This window comes from Capsicum annuum, chromosome 2, assembly GCF_002878395.1.
Source record: "Capsicum annuum cultivar UCD-10X-F1 chromosome 2, UCD10Xv1.1, whole genome shotgun sequence".
Classification (NCBI taxonomy): domain Eukaryota; kingdom Viridiplantae; phylum Streptophyta; class Magnoliopsida; order Solanales; family Solanaceae; genus Capsicum; species Capsicum annuum.
In genome coordinates this window covers 124,558,094-124,574,432 of record NC_061112.1, presented here as the reverse complement: position 1 = coordinate 124,574,432, position 16,339 = coordinate 124,558,094, and the positions used below count along the sequence as shown (strand labels likewise).

General features: G+C 35.0%; 1 protein-coding gene across 1 annotated transcript; it reads right to left on the bottom strand.

Moving 5' to 3' along the window:
- Nucleotides 1–1,436: 1,436 nt before the first annotated feature.
- LOC107858101 (uncharacterized mitochondrial protein AtMg00810-like) lies at nucleotides 1,437–8,853 on the bottom strand. The gene is made up of 3 exons (XM_016702829.1): nucleotides 8,782–8,853; nucleotides 2,305–2,394; nucleotides 1,437–2,072 (listed from the first exon to the last, which is right to left on the bottom strand). The coding sequence occupies exons 1-3, from the start codon at nucleotides 8,851–8,853 to the stop codon at nucleotides 1,437–1,439; spliced, it is 798 nt and encodes a 265-aa protein (XP_016558315.1).
- Nucleotides 8,854–16,339: the final 7,486 nt, after the last annotated feature.

The window sequence follows — 16,339 nt, the reverse complement described above, 5'->3', positions numbered from 1 at the left end:
CTCACATTCATTGCATAATATTCGTGGAAATATTCATTTTAATGTCATGTGCTGATATTTGGATTACTAATAGAGACCAAAATTATGTCACCACAATGTATAATCGAGAGAGTTCTAAACTTATCAGAATCTTCGATTATGAGATTACCAATTGAAGAACAATCCTCCAGTGTTAAAGACTTAAGAACCAAACAACTTTTTAAAAGCCTTTTAATATAATAAGGTATGACATGAACATGAGCTAGACTTAGACATTTCAAGAATCGTAAACCTTTTGGTGATAGACTAAAGTAACAACAAATCAATTTTAGACTACAAAGAGTTTCAATATTATCAATAGAATCACATTGCATACATTCTGATTCTACTGATAATACTGAAACTCTTTGTAGTCTAAAATTGATTTGTTGTTACTTTAGTCTATGACCAAAAGGTTTACGATTCTTGAAATGTATAATCGAAGGTTCTGATAAGTTTAGAACTCTCTTGATTATACGTTGTGGTGACATAATTTTGGTCACTATTAGAAATCCAAGTGTCAGCACATTACATTAAAATGAATGTTTCCACCAATAGGTCTATCCAATTGTATTTCTAGCTCTTCTAGACCTTTTGATGCAGCAAGTTGAATCCATTTGTTGAGAAAGTGAGTACTCTTTTGGTGCAGGAATATAAAGCTAAAAACTGTAAACTTTTTAGCCTAAATGATTACTTGTGATGTTAGCAATGATTGAGATTTCTTCTCTACCTATCCAGGAACAATTCATCTTAAAAATTCTATCAAAACATAGTGTTCTTGCATATAACCGAGAATTTAAAAAAGGTTTAGCTACAACAGAAGAAGAAACAACATCTTTAAGAGGCAAAAAAGTAAAAATTCTATCATTAAGATGATTAGGAAGGTGAACAGTAGGATAGGAAGGACATGGGCAATTACAGCTTACAGAGGATATGTCCCTTGATAGGAAGGTGTGGAGGACATGGATTAAGGTAGAGGGGTAGTAGGTAGTGTCAAATTTGGGTTGAATGTCTCTCAACGTTGAGAGTCTTGCCATTAAATAGAAAGTATTCAAAGATTACATTCCCAAAAAATTTTCCTTTCCTATGCCTAAAGATTAGCTACTCTATCCCTTTGAATCTGTTATTGTATTCCTTATAATCTGCTATTTTATCTCTTTGATTACTACATTATATCTCTATAATTACAAATTATATAATTACATCAATATATACATTATTCACTATTAATTCATGATCTTTGAGTTGTCCATCATGCTAACATCCCCCCCCCTCAATTGATGTTCGTGGATCAAGAGGCATCAATTTGCCTACTAGAAACTGATGACGTTATCGTGGAATGGATTTGGTAAACACATCAGCTATTTGAAGATCACTAGACATGTGTGGAAAGTAATATCTTTTTTATCTACAGCTTCTCATATATAATGATAGTCTACTTCGATGTGTTTGATTCTCTCATGATAAACTGGATTAGTAGCAATAGGAATAACACTTGTATTATCGGCATAAAGAGGAGTCAGAGTAGATTGAAGAAATTTAATCTTAGCAATTAATCCATGAAGCCATACAACATTAGAGCAAGAAGTAGACATAAATCGATATTTAACCTCTGTTGAAGATTTTGAGACACGATTTTGTTTTTTACTCTTCCAAGATATCAAGGAATCTCCAAGAAACATACACCAACCAGTAACTGAACGACGAATATCAGGACATCCCGCCCAGTCAAAATCACTAAAAGCATTAAGACGAATGGGAGAACCACTAGGAACGAATAATCCATGATTAGATATTCCTAGGAAATACCAAATGATGCGACGTACAACCACCAAATGGAGATGAAGGGGAGCTTGCATAAATTGACTAACTTGCTGAACTATAAAAGAGATGTCAGGTCGGGTAATAGTAAGGTAATTTAAGCTCCCAACAAATTGCCGAAATATAGTTGGATCAGGCAGAAGATTGTCTTCCTCACGATGATACTTTACATTCAATTCTAATGGAGTATCTATGGAGGACGAATCTTGAAGACCAGCCAAAGAAATTTGATACTGAGCATATTTATGTTGGTTTAGAAACGCACCTGAAGAATGAACTTCCAATCCCAAAAAATATGTATGAGTACCAAGATCTTTCATATATGAAAAGAATCCTTAAGCTGCATCTACAAGCTATTGATTAGTGAAGAATCAGTTCGTGTAATAATAATGTCACCTACATACACTAAAAGAAGAATACAACCCGTAGATGTTTTTTGAAGAAATAAAGATGAGTCATATTTACTCTGCTCAAAAGATAATTGTCACAACCTGAGCTAGGGTCTGGCCGTGATGGACATCCCGAATCATGAAGTCCCGGAATCCCCCTCTCTATCTGGTAATCATGCACAACATTCATATAATAAAAAAAGATGCGAAAACATAATCTTCTATGGAAACATGGTCAATTCTAAAATCATCATAAGTATGGAAAATGTAAATCAACCACATCCAAATAACATCTGACTCAGTCTGCGAAATCTCTACTACAAGAAAATTCTGACAACTACCTGAAACTGGGACAAGGCCCCCAGTAAACCAAAACAGAAATAAATGACATAAATCTGAAAGGGCAAGCCTCCCAGAATAAAGAAGGCCCACCAACTAAACATTGCAACTCTGTCTGATAAAATCTACTGCTTTTCTAGACCCCTATACTGAGACTCAGAACCTGAAAGGAGGAGGGGGGGTCTCAATACAGATGTACTGGTATGCAAAGAAATTCAAAATAAAGCTTTTATATAAATAAAATAGTTGGAGAGAAATTGTCAAAATATCATACATGAAATAGTTTTAAAACACATGGGCACTTTCTGAAAATCATAAATCATTCTTGCCAATGCGAAAATCTGATCTTTGTTTTACTTCTGAGTTAGGTGGCACTCCCCTACAAGTCTGATATTCCACGGGCTATATGAAATCTGCCATTGACTCAGCGGGAAATCCCCCAACCCAAGTGTGCAGCAAGGGTTGGAGTGTCTGAGTCTGATACGCCACAAGGCTCTAGGCCAGCGTAATAGAATAAACCCGGATCGACAAATCACAATTTTGGGCAACGGGTTGTCTGAACCCATGCCTTCTTTGGGGAACCACCTAAGCTCTCTTTATACTCATTTTTATCCTATTCTGAATCATGCATTTTTTTAGTTTCAACATTTGAAAAGTCTGATTTCAAACATGCATTCTATTCTGTCCTGAATTATCATGGCATAATCTGAATTGGTGTTGTCACACTAAGACTTGCAAGTCCTATTTCTGAGCCATATGCATTAAGCATGATCTTTCATAAAAACATAGTTCATACCACCCAAACATGCAATTTAACAAAGAGAATTCATGTTCCGAAGAATAAGTCAAAACTATGCAAGAACTCTTCAAACATAAGGTGGTCATATGCTTTTTGGCAAAACTCATGCACTCATTCATTATATGTATTTTTAAAATTTTTCAATACAAACAACCCTCTCTCTTTTGAAATTGAGACCATACTTCAAACGTAACATTATTCATGACATTTCATAACATGATTTTCAAGATGCAATTTAGAATAATTCATATCGTATGAAAGGTGGAAAAAATCACAACAAGAGAGGGGTTCATTATAATTCATGCTCTCAATTGAATCTTCATCCTTAAATACATACATAAGTATATATATATAATTTATCAATCAATTTGGGGGAAGGCCTAAAGACCAAAACAATATCGTCAAAACTTCTAAAACATGATTATATTCATAAATCAAAAACCCTTTTCTTAAAAACATGATTCCTATGCCCATGAGATTTTAGGAAAACCCCGCGTACCTTAAATTAGAAGCTTTTGAATGAACTCTAGCTTTTGGGATGCTATACGTACGATTGGTGGGTGCATCTTGTAGCCCTCGTAACGGGGATTCCGAATCTTAAAGAATTATTGAAAAGCTACGATTAAATCTTGAGATATCTTGATCTTTAAGTTGAAACCCGTAAGAGTGTTCTTAACCAATTTTTGTTAAAAGTGAAAGGATTTTGGATAATTGGGGATTAAATCCCGTGTTATAGACATATATAAGGGTGTTTATAGCACTTGGAAGTGAGGTATGCGGCGCACAACCCATGAAAAACCTTAAGGTATGTGTCATACACCTTATGGCAGACATTTAAGTGTGCTTCACACTCCCAATCGCACAATTTTGATTGGGCGGCGCATTGCCCATAGCACACCCTTACTGCCTCTCACAAAAATAGGCATAACTTTTCGCTCGGGTATTGGATTAAGGAGAAATTGGTATCATTGGAAAGCTAATTCGAAGATATTTAATTTGATATATAGTAGGCCCTATAAATCATTATATACAATAATTGTATCAAACTAGACCAAAATTTTTCAAACAACACTCTGAGGGCTTGTTTTAATCCATACAAAGATCTCTTTAACTTTCATACATCTAATGTAGATGATGAGAACAAACCTGGTGGAGGTTTCATATAAATATCTTCGAGAGAGAAAAGCATTTTTGACATCCATTTGATGAAGAGTCCAGTTTTGTGAAGCAGCAATGACAATAATAGTTCGCACCGTAGTCATTTTTGCTACTGGAACAAAAGTCTCCTCATAGTTCACACCATACTCGTGTCTGTTAGCAAGAACAACCAACCAAGCTTTGTACCGATGAAGAGTTTAATCAGAATGAAGTCTAATTGAATAAAACCATTTACATCCAATTGGATGGACATTTGAAGTACATGAAATAATATCCCATGTGTCATTTTCTTTAAGATCCAAAAGTTCTTCCTCCATTACTTTCTATCAATATTCATGCTTAGAAGTTTATGAGTAACAAGTTATAACAGAAAGGGTGGATAAAGAAGATGAACAGCCATACCAATTAGGAGTACGAGATACTCTAGTAGATTGCCGAGTGGGATCGAGAGGAGCAGGACTTGAAGAATTATGATATTGTAGTTGTGGAGTAGTTTCAGGTGGTGGATCAATATCGGGAGAGGATAACGTTGGCCACCGACGTTCATACATAAATCCAGGAGTGAACCTCTTAAAAGAAGATGACAAATCCTCAAAAGTAGGAAAAAGAGGAGAAATAGGAGATGATTCAACATGAGTAGGAAAGAAATACTGATTCTCAAGGAAAACAACATTTCTAGAAACATGAAACTTATTAGAACATGGATCATAATAGAGAAAACTTTTTTGTGAAGTACTATAACCCATAAAAATACATTTAGTAGACTGAACCGAAAGTTTATTGCGCTGAGAAGGAAGAAGATGTACAAAACAAATACAACTAAATTTATGAAAATTATCATATTAAGGATTTTTGTGATACAACGAAAATATAGAGATTCAAGATTTAACTCTTTAGATGGTAGTCTATTAATTAAGTAACAATAGTAGACAAAGCTTCCACCCAATATTTAGATGGAACAAAGGACTCAATCAATAAAGTACGAGTGACATCTAAAAGATGACAATTTTTACGTTCAGCAACCTCATTTTGTGGTTGTGTATATGGACAAGAGTGTTGTGAGACAATTCCTTTTTCAAGCAAAGTTTTTTGAATTCATAAGGCATATATTCCCCATAAGAATCTGATCTTAATAATTTGATGCAAGTAGAAAATTGAGTCTCAATATAGGCCAAAAATGTCTTGATTATAGAAAATACCTCAGATTTGGAATGAAGAAAATATACCCACATAAATCGACTATAATCATCTATAAATGTCACTATGTACTTGAAATAAGCATGAGAAATAATTAGTGAAATTCCCCATACATCGCTATGAATGACATCAAAAAACTTTGTAGTACGACTATCAAAATTAGGAAAATTAAGAATTTTACTTTTGCCCAATTTACAAGTAGAACAATCAAAGCAGTGGAAAATTGATTCTCCAATAAACCAGAATTTGATAAATAAGACAATACAATAGAATTTGGATGTCCTAAGCACTTATGCCATACTTCAGTCTTACTAGGTGTAGAAGTACAAGAAAATGATAGAACATGAGGAATGAAAAGTGTATAGAAAACAGTCATCCAACTTTAGGCCCCTTTGCAATTATTGTTCCCGACACATGATCCTGCATAAGACAACCATTACGAGAAAATTTTACATCACAATTATTATCTATCAATTGTCCAACTGAAATAAGACTAGTGGAGAGCTTTGATGACACAAAAACATTGTTGAAAGTCTTAGTAATATCCCCAACGTTGGTAATGGGTAAATTACTATCATTGACAACTTGAATGTGTGATGGACCAGGATACTTAAGAACATTTTTTATCATACTCGCTGAGTTGGTCATATGATTGGAAGCGTCAGAATCAACAAGCCAAAAACTAGATATAAGATCATTACCTTGTAGCCCCAAAGCTGAAAAGGCTGACATAATTATTTGTCTTACCATTTTAGGAGTAAGAACTTGTCTCGAAGATGAGTTTTCAGTAGTGAAACCATTTATCCCATCTTGAAAAGCATTGACCTTATGGTTTAAGGGCGTGCGGGAAACTCCTTGATAATGTGTCATTGTTGTAATAATTACAAACTTTCTTCCACAATTGCTAGCAATATGATCATACTCCGTGCAACTATAACATTGAGTTCTAGTCATATCCCTACCATTTCCTTTATCTTGGGAAGCAAATGCAATAACAAAATCAACTTTCTTAAAAGCATTTTTTGTGACAAAATATTACTCTTCATGGAGTAATTCCCTAAAACAAACATCCAAGGAGGGAGATGAGTCACGATTTATCAAGTTAGAGTGAATACTCTCAAACTCGAAACATAACTTCATCAAAAATTGGCCTTGCTTTCTTTTCTCGTGAACTTCCTGAATTACAAAAAGAGACTCAGCAGGTATTTGGGCATAAACAATATCTGTAAATTCATCTCATAAATTTTGAAATCCAGGAAAATAATCCTGAACGGATTGATTTTCTTGAGAGAAATTAGCGATTTCATACTCTAACTGAAAGCGTCTTGTGCTATTGTCTAGGTAGTAAACCTTTTGAAATAATCTCACATGGCCTTACCAATCTTGTATGGCCTGAGATTAAGAACAATAAGAGGGTCAATTGACCTATTAGAAATTGGGCAGAAATAAAGCATATCACAAGTATAAAGAAAACAACACACAGATTTACGTTAAAACCCTTATGAGAAAAACCACGAGTAGAGACAGATGAGGTTTCACTATGAAAGGAGAGAAGTACGATGTGGAGGGACGTAATTTCTGAATAATCAAAATCAACCCACTAATTGTACTTATATAATAGGTGCATACAAATAAGTCCAAGGCCCAAAAACATAAAGGTGCATAGCCCCTGCACCCCTATTGGGATCAGTGGTGGGCTTCGGGATTGGGCTTGTCGGCCTGATCCCTACACTACCACCACAGACCCCATTGAAAATCACAAACACGTGGCACACGACAAAACTTTCTGGGCCGGATCAATAAAATTCGGGTCACAACTCTAACGTGACTCGAAAATCCATGTCATCACACGAGCATCCTTAATCTTCCATTCATCTAACTTAGTAGGATCAGTAAGAGCAGGGTCTCTTCCACCTATATGACCCCTTAGTTCTTTTTTGGTGATAAATAATTGAAATTGAAATTCCCAAGAAGATTAATTTTTTCCAATGAAGCAAACATTGAAGGATTCAAATTAATGCAAAGCCATGTTCTTGAATAGCTATAAAAACGAGAAACACTATGACTCAATAAAGAAAACAACCAGAATGACCAAGATCAAAAGTCCAAGATGTTGACGAACCCTCAACACAATCAAAATTTTCAACAAAAATTGAAATGAACCAAAATGGACTCTATAAAACTAGAAAGCTAAGAGAAGACTCTGATACCATGTCAAATTTGTGCTGAATGTCCCTCAATGTTGAGAGTCTTTCCATTAAATAGAAAGGATTCAAAGATTACATTCCCAAAAATCTGTTTTTCCTATCCCTAAAGAGTAGCTACTCTACCTCTTTGAATCCGCTATTGTATCACTTATAATCTGTTATTCTATCTTTTTGATTACTCCATCATATCTCTATAATTATAAATATACTACAATATATAATTACACTAATATATACAATATTCACTATTAATTCATGATCTTTGAGTTGTCCATCATGCTAACAGGTAGGAGTACATTTGTAATAGTAGGGAAGAGTGCTCTATTTGTATATGTGCGTTTAGCTAGTGTCTTATAACCTCTTATTCATGGTGTTTTGGTGATGTCCATGATTTCATATAGATAGTCTATACTGTTTCTTTGTGGGTGTCTTGTTTTCTTTAATATCTAGCAATGTGATATCCCTTGTTGTTGTTTGCTTTTATATTTTTTATTTTTTATTTGTTATCTGTCCTGAGCCGGGCGTCTATTGAAAATAGTCTCTCTACTTTATTTGAGATAGTGGTATGCATTGTGTACGTTTTACCCTCCCCAAATCTTATTTTGTGGGAATACATTGGGTATGTTGTTATTGTTGTTGAACCTAGAAATTTCTTACTTAATTTTACTGTTTACCTTTTATTTCCCTTCTTATTTTAGACTCTAAATGACTTGTCCAATTAACTATGGAAAAACAGAATAGCCAATTCTATATTTAAATATGATATAGAGAAGACAAATATTAATTCTATTCCTGAATAAGGAAATAATTAATCTAGATGACAACAGGTTATTTTTGAAGGTAGGATATTTACCATCCCTCCTGGTTCCATCAATGTGACATCAATAACATCCTCTGGTGTTGACATCAATACCCAACTCCCCATGCTAGTTAAAACAGTAATCTCTCCAGCATAATATGTACTCTACGTATTTCATAATACTTCTATTTTGGGATATTCTTTTATAAATATTTGATTCCATTCTATTATACAAATACTTATAGCGGAAAATGTACAAATATACCCCCGAACATTGATAAATGATACAAATATATCCTCCGTCATATTTTGGTTATAAATATACCATTGCCGTTAATGAAAAAGTACAAATATACTCTTATGACTAACGGTGGGACACGTGTCATGGATGTGTTTATTTGGCTTTTTTTTTATTTATTTTATCCCCAAATAATTAAACCCACCCTAAATTAAAACCCATACCTGATCCTAATAAATCTGACCCGGCCTTAAAAATAAAGTGTTGGAGTTTGTATTTGCACCCTGATTTGACACTGAAATTGTAGGAACAACAACTGCTCTTTGATTATAAGGAGCTAGGGTCAAAGTCTTTAACAAACAGCCAAAACCCAAAGTTGTTAAATTCAATCCTTGAATCCATTTCTTGAAGTTGAAACAAATATTCCATCAGCATAATGATACAAGTGCAGCAGGATAAGAAGAGTCAAAACAGTTGGGATTCAAATTTAGTTAGTTCTGTTAAGTACAGTAGCAAAGTTTGTTTTTACTGTTGTAACAGAATTACTGTAGTAGAGTCCAAGAGTTAGTTAGGTGGTTATCAATCAATGATTAGCTATAAATACTCATGTGTAATGATTCATAGCTATTCAGAAAAATCATAATACAATTCTTCTTCTCTCTTATTTTTTAAACTTAGCTATTTTTCTCGGGTATACCCTGAACTTAGCTCTCTTCTTCCTCGAGGTTAACCTCCTGGAGTAATTTAGTTCTTCGAGGTGCATCAATTGGTATCAAATCTCGTGATTCTCGGCTGAATAATCATGGTTGTGAGTGACAAAAAAGTGGATAAATCAACAGAAGAGGTCGATGGGAAACTATCACAAATCCAAGATCAATTGCAGAAATTGATGGATGGAATGTTGAGCATGAATGATCGAAATGCGCATACAGATAAGTAATTAATGGAGATTAAACAAGCTTTGGGGAATTGGAATGAGATTGAAAGGTAGATTGGTGGTGGGTGATGATCCACAATTAAAAAGAAAAATTAGGGAATTGTGACATAACACTCCTCAAGGAGGACACTCAGGGATAGATGCTACTACTTGGAGATTGCAGTCACTATTCTATTAGATCCCTTTTGCAGGATGTTAGATCTTTTGTACAACAATGTGACATATGCCAAAGAAACAAGTATGATGCAGCAGCTTATTCTGGTTATTTGCAACCTCTTCCTATTCCTGAAGGTGTGTGGACTGATATTTGTTTAGACTTCATTGAAGGTCTTCCTAAATCAAATGGGAAGGATGTCATATTGGTTGTGGTTGATAGATTGAGCAAGTATGGTCATTTCTTGTGCTTGCACCATCCTTATACTGCTCAATCAGTAGCCCAATGTTATTTGGACCATGTTTTTAAGCTTCATGGTATGCCAGTAACTATGACAAGTGATAGAGATCCTGTGTTCTTAAGCTCTTTTTGGCAAGAACTTTTTACACTTCAAGGTGTTCAATTGCAAAGATCCATAGCTTACCATACTCAGACTAATGGTCAAACTGAGGTGCTCAACAGGACTCTAGAGACTTACTTGAGATGCTTTTGCTCAGACAAACCTAAGGAATGGGCTACATATATACCCTTAGATGAGTAGTGGTACAATACCACTTACCATTCCACCATCAAGTGCACCCCTTATGAGGTATTATATGGTCAGAAACCTTCTATCCATTTGCCTTAATTGGTTGGTGAGAGTTCTTCTGAGATGGTTGACAGGTCACTACAAGCTAGAGAATCCATCATTCAGCTGCTGAAATTTCACATGGCTAGAGCTCAACAAAGGATGAAAGACATTGCTAATAAATACTGAACTGACCGATCATTTTCAGTGGGTGATTGGGTGTACTTAAAACTTCAACCTTATAGGCAAGTTACAGTAGCTACTAGACCATTCAATAAGCTTACAGCCAAGTATTATGGACCTTATATGGTGGAGGCTAGGATTGGATTTGTTGCGTACAGGTTGTTATTGCCTAAGGATGTTCTTATTCATCCTACTTTTCATGTTTCTCAGCTTAAGAAGTGTTATGAAGTACCCATGAGCTTCAACCATCCACCTGTTTGCACTTATCTAGTCCCTTTTTTCCTGTACCTAAGTCAGTTTTAGATAGGAGGATGGTCAAGTACGGCAACAAGGCAGTAAATCAAGTCCTAGTCAAATGGACTGATCTTGATGCAGCTCAAGCAACTTGGGAGTTTGTTTCAAAGTTCCATACTAGGTTTCATGATTTCCATCCTTGAGGACAAGGATGTTCTTCACGGAGGGGTATTGATACAAGTGTAACAGGATAAGAAGAGTCAAAACAGTTGGGATTCAAAAGTTAGTTAGTTCTGTTAAGTACTGTAGCAAAGTCTGTTTTTACTATTGTAACAGAATTACTATAGCAGAGTCTAAGAGTTAGTTAGGCGGTTATCAATCATTGATTAGCTATAAATACTCATGTGTAATGATTCACAGCTATTCAGAAAAATCATAATACAATTCTTCTTCTCTCTTATTTTTTCAACTTAGCTATTTTTCTCGGGTATACCCTGAACTTAGCTCTCTTCTTCCTCAAGGTTAACCTCCTGGAGTGATTTGGTTCTTTGAGGTGCATCACCTAATTGAGACTGTCTAGACATAGACTTTTGTTGTTGTAACACCCCGCACTTTCGGGCTAAAATTTGAACCATCTTTGTTACACGTATAGACCCAAACCCAATGATTCTTTGTTAATATATGTGTTATGATCAATCCTATAGTATTTGAATACCTTTGAATATGAATTGAGGTCACAAAATCCCCTAAATCAAAGACGAGTTGAAAACTTTCCTATCGATTAAGTTTTAGTGAACGCCTAAACTTGGGTCAAATTCCATCGGCCATAACATTTTGTATATAAAGAATTAGGGGGCCTACTATATATCAAATGAAAGGTCTTTGAGTTGTATTTCCAAATCCACCAATTTTTCCTTAATCCAATATTGGAATAAAAAGTTATGATCATTTTCCAGAGAGGTGTCAGTCGAGGCCGAATCGCGCAAAAAGTACATTTTTAGCGAGGTATTTTGGTACTTTCCCTTCCCAGAAACCTCTCACACAAATTAAATAACACCATAAACGTAATTTCCTCAACTATTATCAGTTTTACAATATATAAAATTTTTCACTCTCAAGAACAAGATCAAATTAGGATTTCCTCCAAGAACAAGAAATCAAGAATCTAATCCTTTCAATTCAAGATTCTCAAGAAACGGATCAAGATCCGGGTTCCATCTTTTAAATTTTATAATCTAAGGTATGTGGGACTACTCTAAAAACTTTGGGCATAATTTTAAATTTTTTATCAAGATTAAAGATCGCCAATTATGTTTCTTAATGAATTTTCGATATTGTTTTCGAAATATATGCATCATGGGATTGTTTTGCTGAAAATATGTGTTGTCTTGGACCATTTTTCATGGAAGTTGAACTATAACGTTGTATATTTTATTTTTTATGGTTTGTAAGGTTTGAATGAGAGCATGAATGATCAAAACTCCCTCTTCTATTAGGAAATTATCGATTTTGATTGTTATGGGTTGTTTAAAGGCATGGGCTTTCTAAATGAAAAACTAATGGGTGAATGCTTGTTAAATGATCATGGTTTGGTACTGTTTATGACATGTTGAGTATATGGTTTCACATGATAAATGTTTATTGTGTAAAATTAATAACTTTATGGGATTTTAAGAAGTTACAAATATGAGGTGACCACCTATTGATTCTGCAATTGGGAGGAGAATGTTTTGATGAAGATTTTGAATGAAAGATTTATTGCATAACTCTTCCTCATCTGATGTTTAAAATTTAGGGTTGTCACTAATATGATAATAAGTGAAAAGGGCTATAGATTGATATGATGTGATTTGATTGACTTGCAAGTTAGGGTATGACGATACCCGGTGATTACATGCCCTTAACAAGATAAGTATTGAATGTTTTGAAAGTATGAAGCATGTTTGTTTTAAAGAACTAAAATTTGGGCTTAAGAGAGCTAGTAGGTTATCCGAAGAAGGCATTTGAGTGTAAGGGCTCATCACTAGAAACCGTAGTTGCCGATGCGGGGCTTATAATATTGTATCCTACATGGGAGGATAATAAAATAATTATGACATCTCACATGGAGGGATTCCTACAGTGTGCTCACATGGGGTATCACCATCTCCAAATCCTGGCAGCTACTTGGATTGGAGGCACAGCCGCCGATTCAAGGACGGGTTCCACATAGCCCATGGAAATTCAAATTTGTAGGGTGTACCGACTAGCTCAGAAGAATAACAAAGAGTGAGTCAAGGTGTTCAAGAACTGTTTTGAAATTATTAAATATGCCCATGTATTAGTATTTACAGAATGTTCGTTGTTATTACGATATGCTCTCATCTATTTTGTATAAAAACATGTTATTTTGAGCTGTTTCACATACTAGTACATCTGTATTGACCCCCTATATTTCAGAATCTAAGACACAGTCCCGGGATCCAGCTAATTAGTAGATTGGGTTGTCCGAAGTTCGCAGTTGGTGAGTCTTCTTTATTTCGGAAGGCCTATTTTAGATATTGTTGTTTCATTTTGGATTTTGGGTCCAACTGGGGGCCTTTTCCTAGTTTTTAGTTATGATGATTGTGATATACTAGGGATTTCGCAGACAGATGTTAGATGATATGGAAGGTTTATTGATTTCTTTTGACTGTTCAGTCGTATTATTGACCATGTTTCCGTATGAATCAATTTCTGCATTCTCTTTATGATTATATGAATGTGTGTATGATTTCCTGTTAACAAAGAGGCGCTCGGACCTTCACGGTTCGGGATGCTCGTCACGGCCAGGGCCCCGATTCGGGTCGTGACAGTTGTCTTTTTTCTCTGTTTGTTTTCCAAAGGATCTTCAGAACATTATTGTTTATACATTAGAATAATGTTTTTAATTAGTGGTTTCAAGTTCGACCTATTTTTTTAAGTGAATTTTTTCCCACTTAGAGAAACAATTATTTTTTTCTAAGTGCCATGCATATTCAAACCCAATTTCAAGCTTTCAAATGCATTTTTTTCTACTTCAATTTTAACTACTCTTCTTTTCAAGTTTTAAGGGTAGTAAAAGAGCAATTTTAACTATATATAGATCACACTGATAGCGCCAATGAGTCCCTTCCTTTTTCTCCACATATACAATCTTCTCCAACTTCTCCACCCCTTGTGAGGGTGGTACGTCACCCGCAAACTTCGACGAAAACTCTCTCTATATATAGGTATATATACACTGATATATTAAAATAAAAAACCTGCCACCCACAATGCCAAACTGATATTTAGTTCAGGTGGTAAGGCGCTCTTGTTGTTTCCCAAAGGTTATGGGTTCGACCTTTGTTGGCAACAAATGTGTTTTTTTAAAAGCAATATACACTGATATATTGAAATAAAAACTTGTCACCACCTACTCCAAAATGATATCTAGTGTAAGTGGTGACTGGTCATTTTTTGTGGCACTAAAGGTTGTGGGTTCGACCTTTGCTAGCAGCAAAAATCATTTTTGCTAGTATTTCACATCAATTACACTGGTTCACTTGGCACCCGGAGAGTCCGGATCCTGGATCCGCTCTCGGAGGCAACAAACAAGGAATTTAGCTCAAAAGACTGCTGCTCAATATAATGTTAATAATTTTTCCCAGCAATGAGTTACGAGAAATAGGAAAAGACGGGTCTAAACAGGTATAATAATCTATCAAGGTAAGTAGGTAAACTATGTCGCTACCCTATTTACATACACCTCAACTTCTTCTTAATTTCATTGGACTTTGCTTTCCTTTTTATTTCATGTTCGGTCTCTCATTAGGAGATTCAGCTGTGCAATTCAAGGCCAACTCCAAAATAGAAGACACGCAACACAACTTTTTTTTATTTCATGTTCGGTCTCTCATTAGGAGATTCAGCTGTGCAATTCAATGCCAACTCCAAAATAGAAGACACGCAACACAACTTTTTCTCAAAATCAATATCTTCAGATTCCAATAAGGTGCCATCAATGATATCATCTGGTGCGACAGCTAGTAAATTACAGACCCAACTCCTCATGTTCAAATTTTCTTGGAACATTTCATCATATGGCCTGTTTCTTGTAAACGTTTCCATGAGCATAATGCCATAGCTGTACACACTACATTTTCTGGAAACTAATCCTACTGATCCATACTATGATCCAACGTTACCAGAGTAATTAGTTTCTTGGCGAGCCAAATAAAGAAGTCAAAATAATTTGAATCTATCTTGAGCAGATAAAAACTTTAAAAATGTAAAGGTATAATGGGAATGAAACAAGAGTAAAGTAATCAATTGAAACGATATGACTTCTGGCAGATTAAAGATGATATTAGACAGATTAAATCTATGAGCTCACATGACCATTTCACTTTCACACATACCTCAAGAGAAAGTAATCAATAATGAAGAGAGGAAACTTTATTTTGATCCAGGCTGAGTTTCTCTGCTTGCTCTAAAATCTTAGAATTTAGATATATTTAGATAATTGGTCAAAATTGTCACTCAACTTTGTTTATCTTTTAAAAGTCACTCAACTTTATCAAATTAGCTTCCATGGTCACTATCCCTAGAAATATAACTTTTGTTACTTATTTAATGATGTGACAACTGTAAATCTTGGAAATTTATATTTTGGGGAATAATGATCATAGAAGCTAACTTGACAAAGTTGAGTGACTTTTGAAAGACAGTAAAATTAATGACTATAATAGCCAATTACCCAAAATTGAGTGATTATCTAAGCTTATTTATGGGTTCAAACAGGCACTAGACATTGGTACAAGAAGTTTGACTCATTCACGAAAGTCGTCATTACACAAAGATCTATTATGATCCATGTGTATATTTCAAAAGATTTTTCGAAAACAAGTTTATTATCTATTATTGTATGCGGATGACATGTTAATTGTAGGAAAAGGAGTTGATTGCTAAGATGAAGGGCGATTTTTCCCAGCACAACAAATTTCTGGAATGAAGATTGTTTGAGAACGAACAAGTAGAAAGTTGTGGCTATCTCAGGAGAAGTACATTGAATGTTCACTAGAATGCGTCAGCATGAAGAGTGCCAAACCCATTAGAACGCCTCTAGCTGATCATCTGAAGTTGAGCAAGCATATGTGTCCAACAACAAAGGAGAAAGAGAGAATGACCAAAGAGAAAGAGAGCATGACCGAAGTTCCTTACTCTTCGGCAGTTGAGAGTTTGTTGTATGCAAACGGTATGTACCAGACCTGATTTGCTCAAGCAATTGTTATTATTTGCAAGTTCCTTGAGAATCCT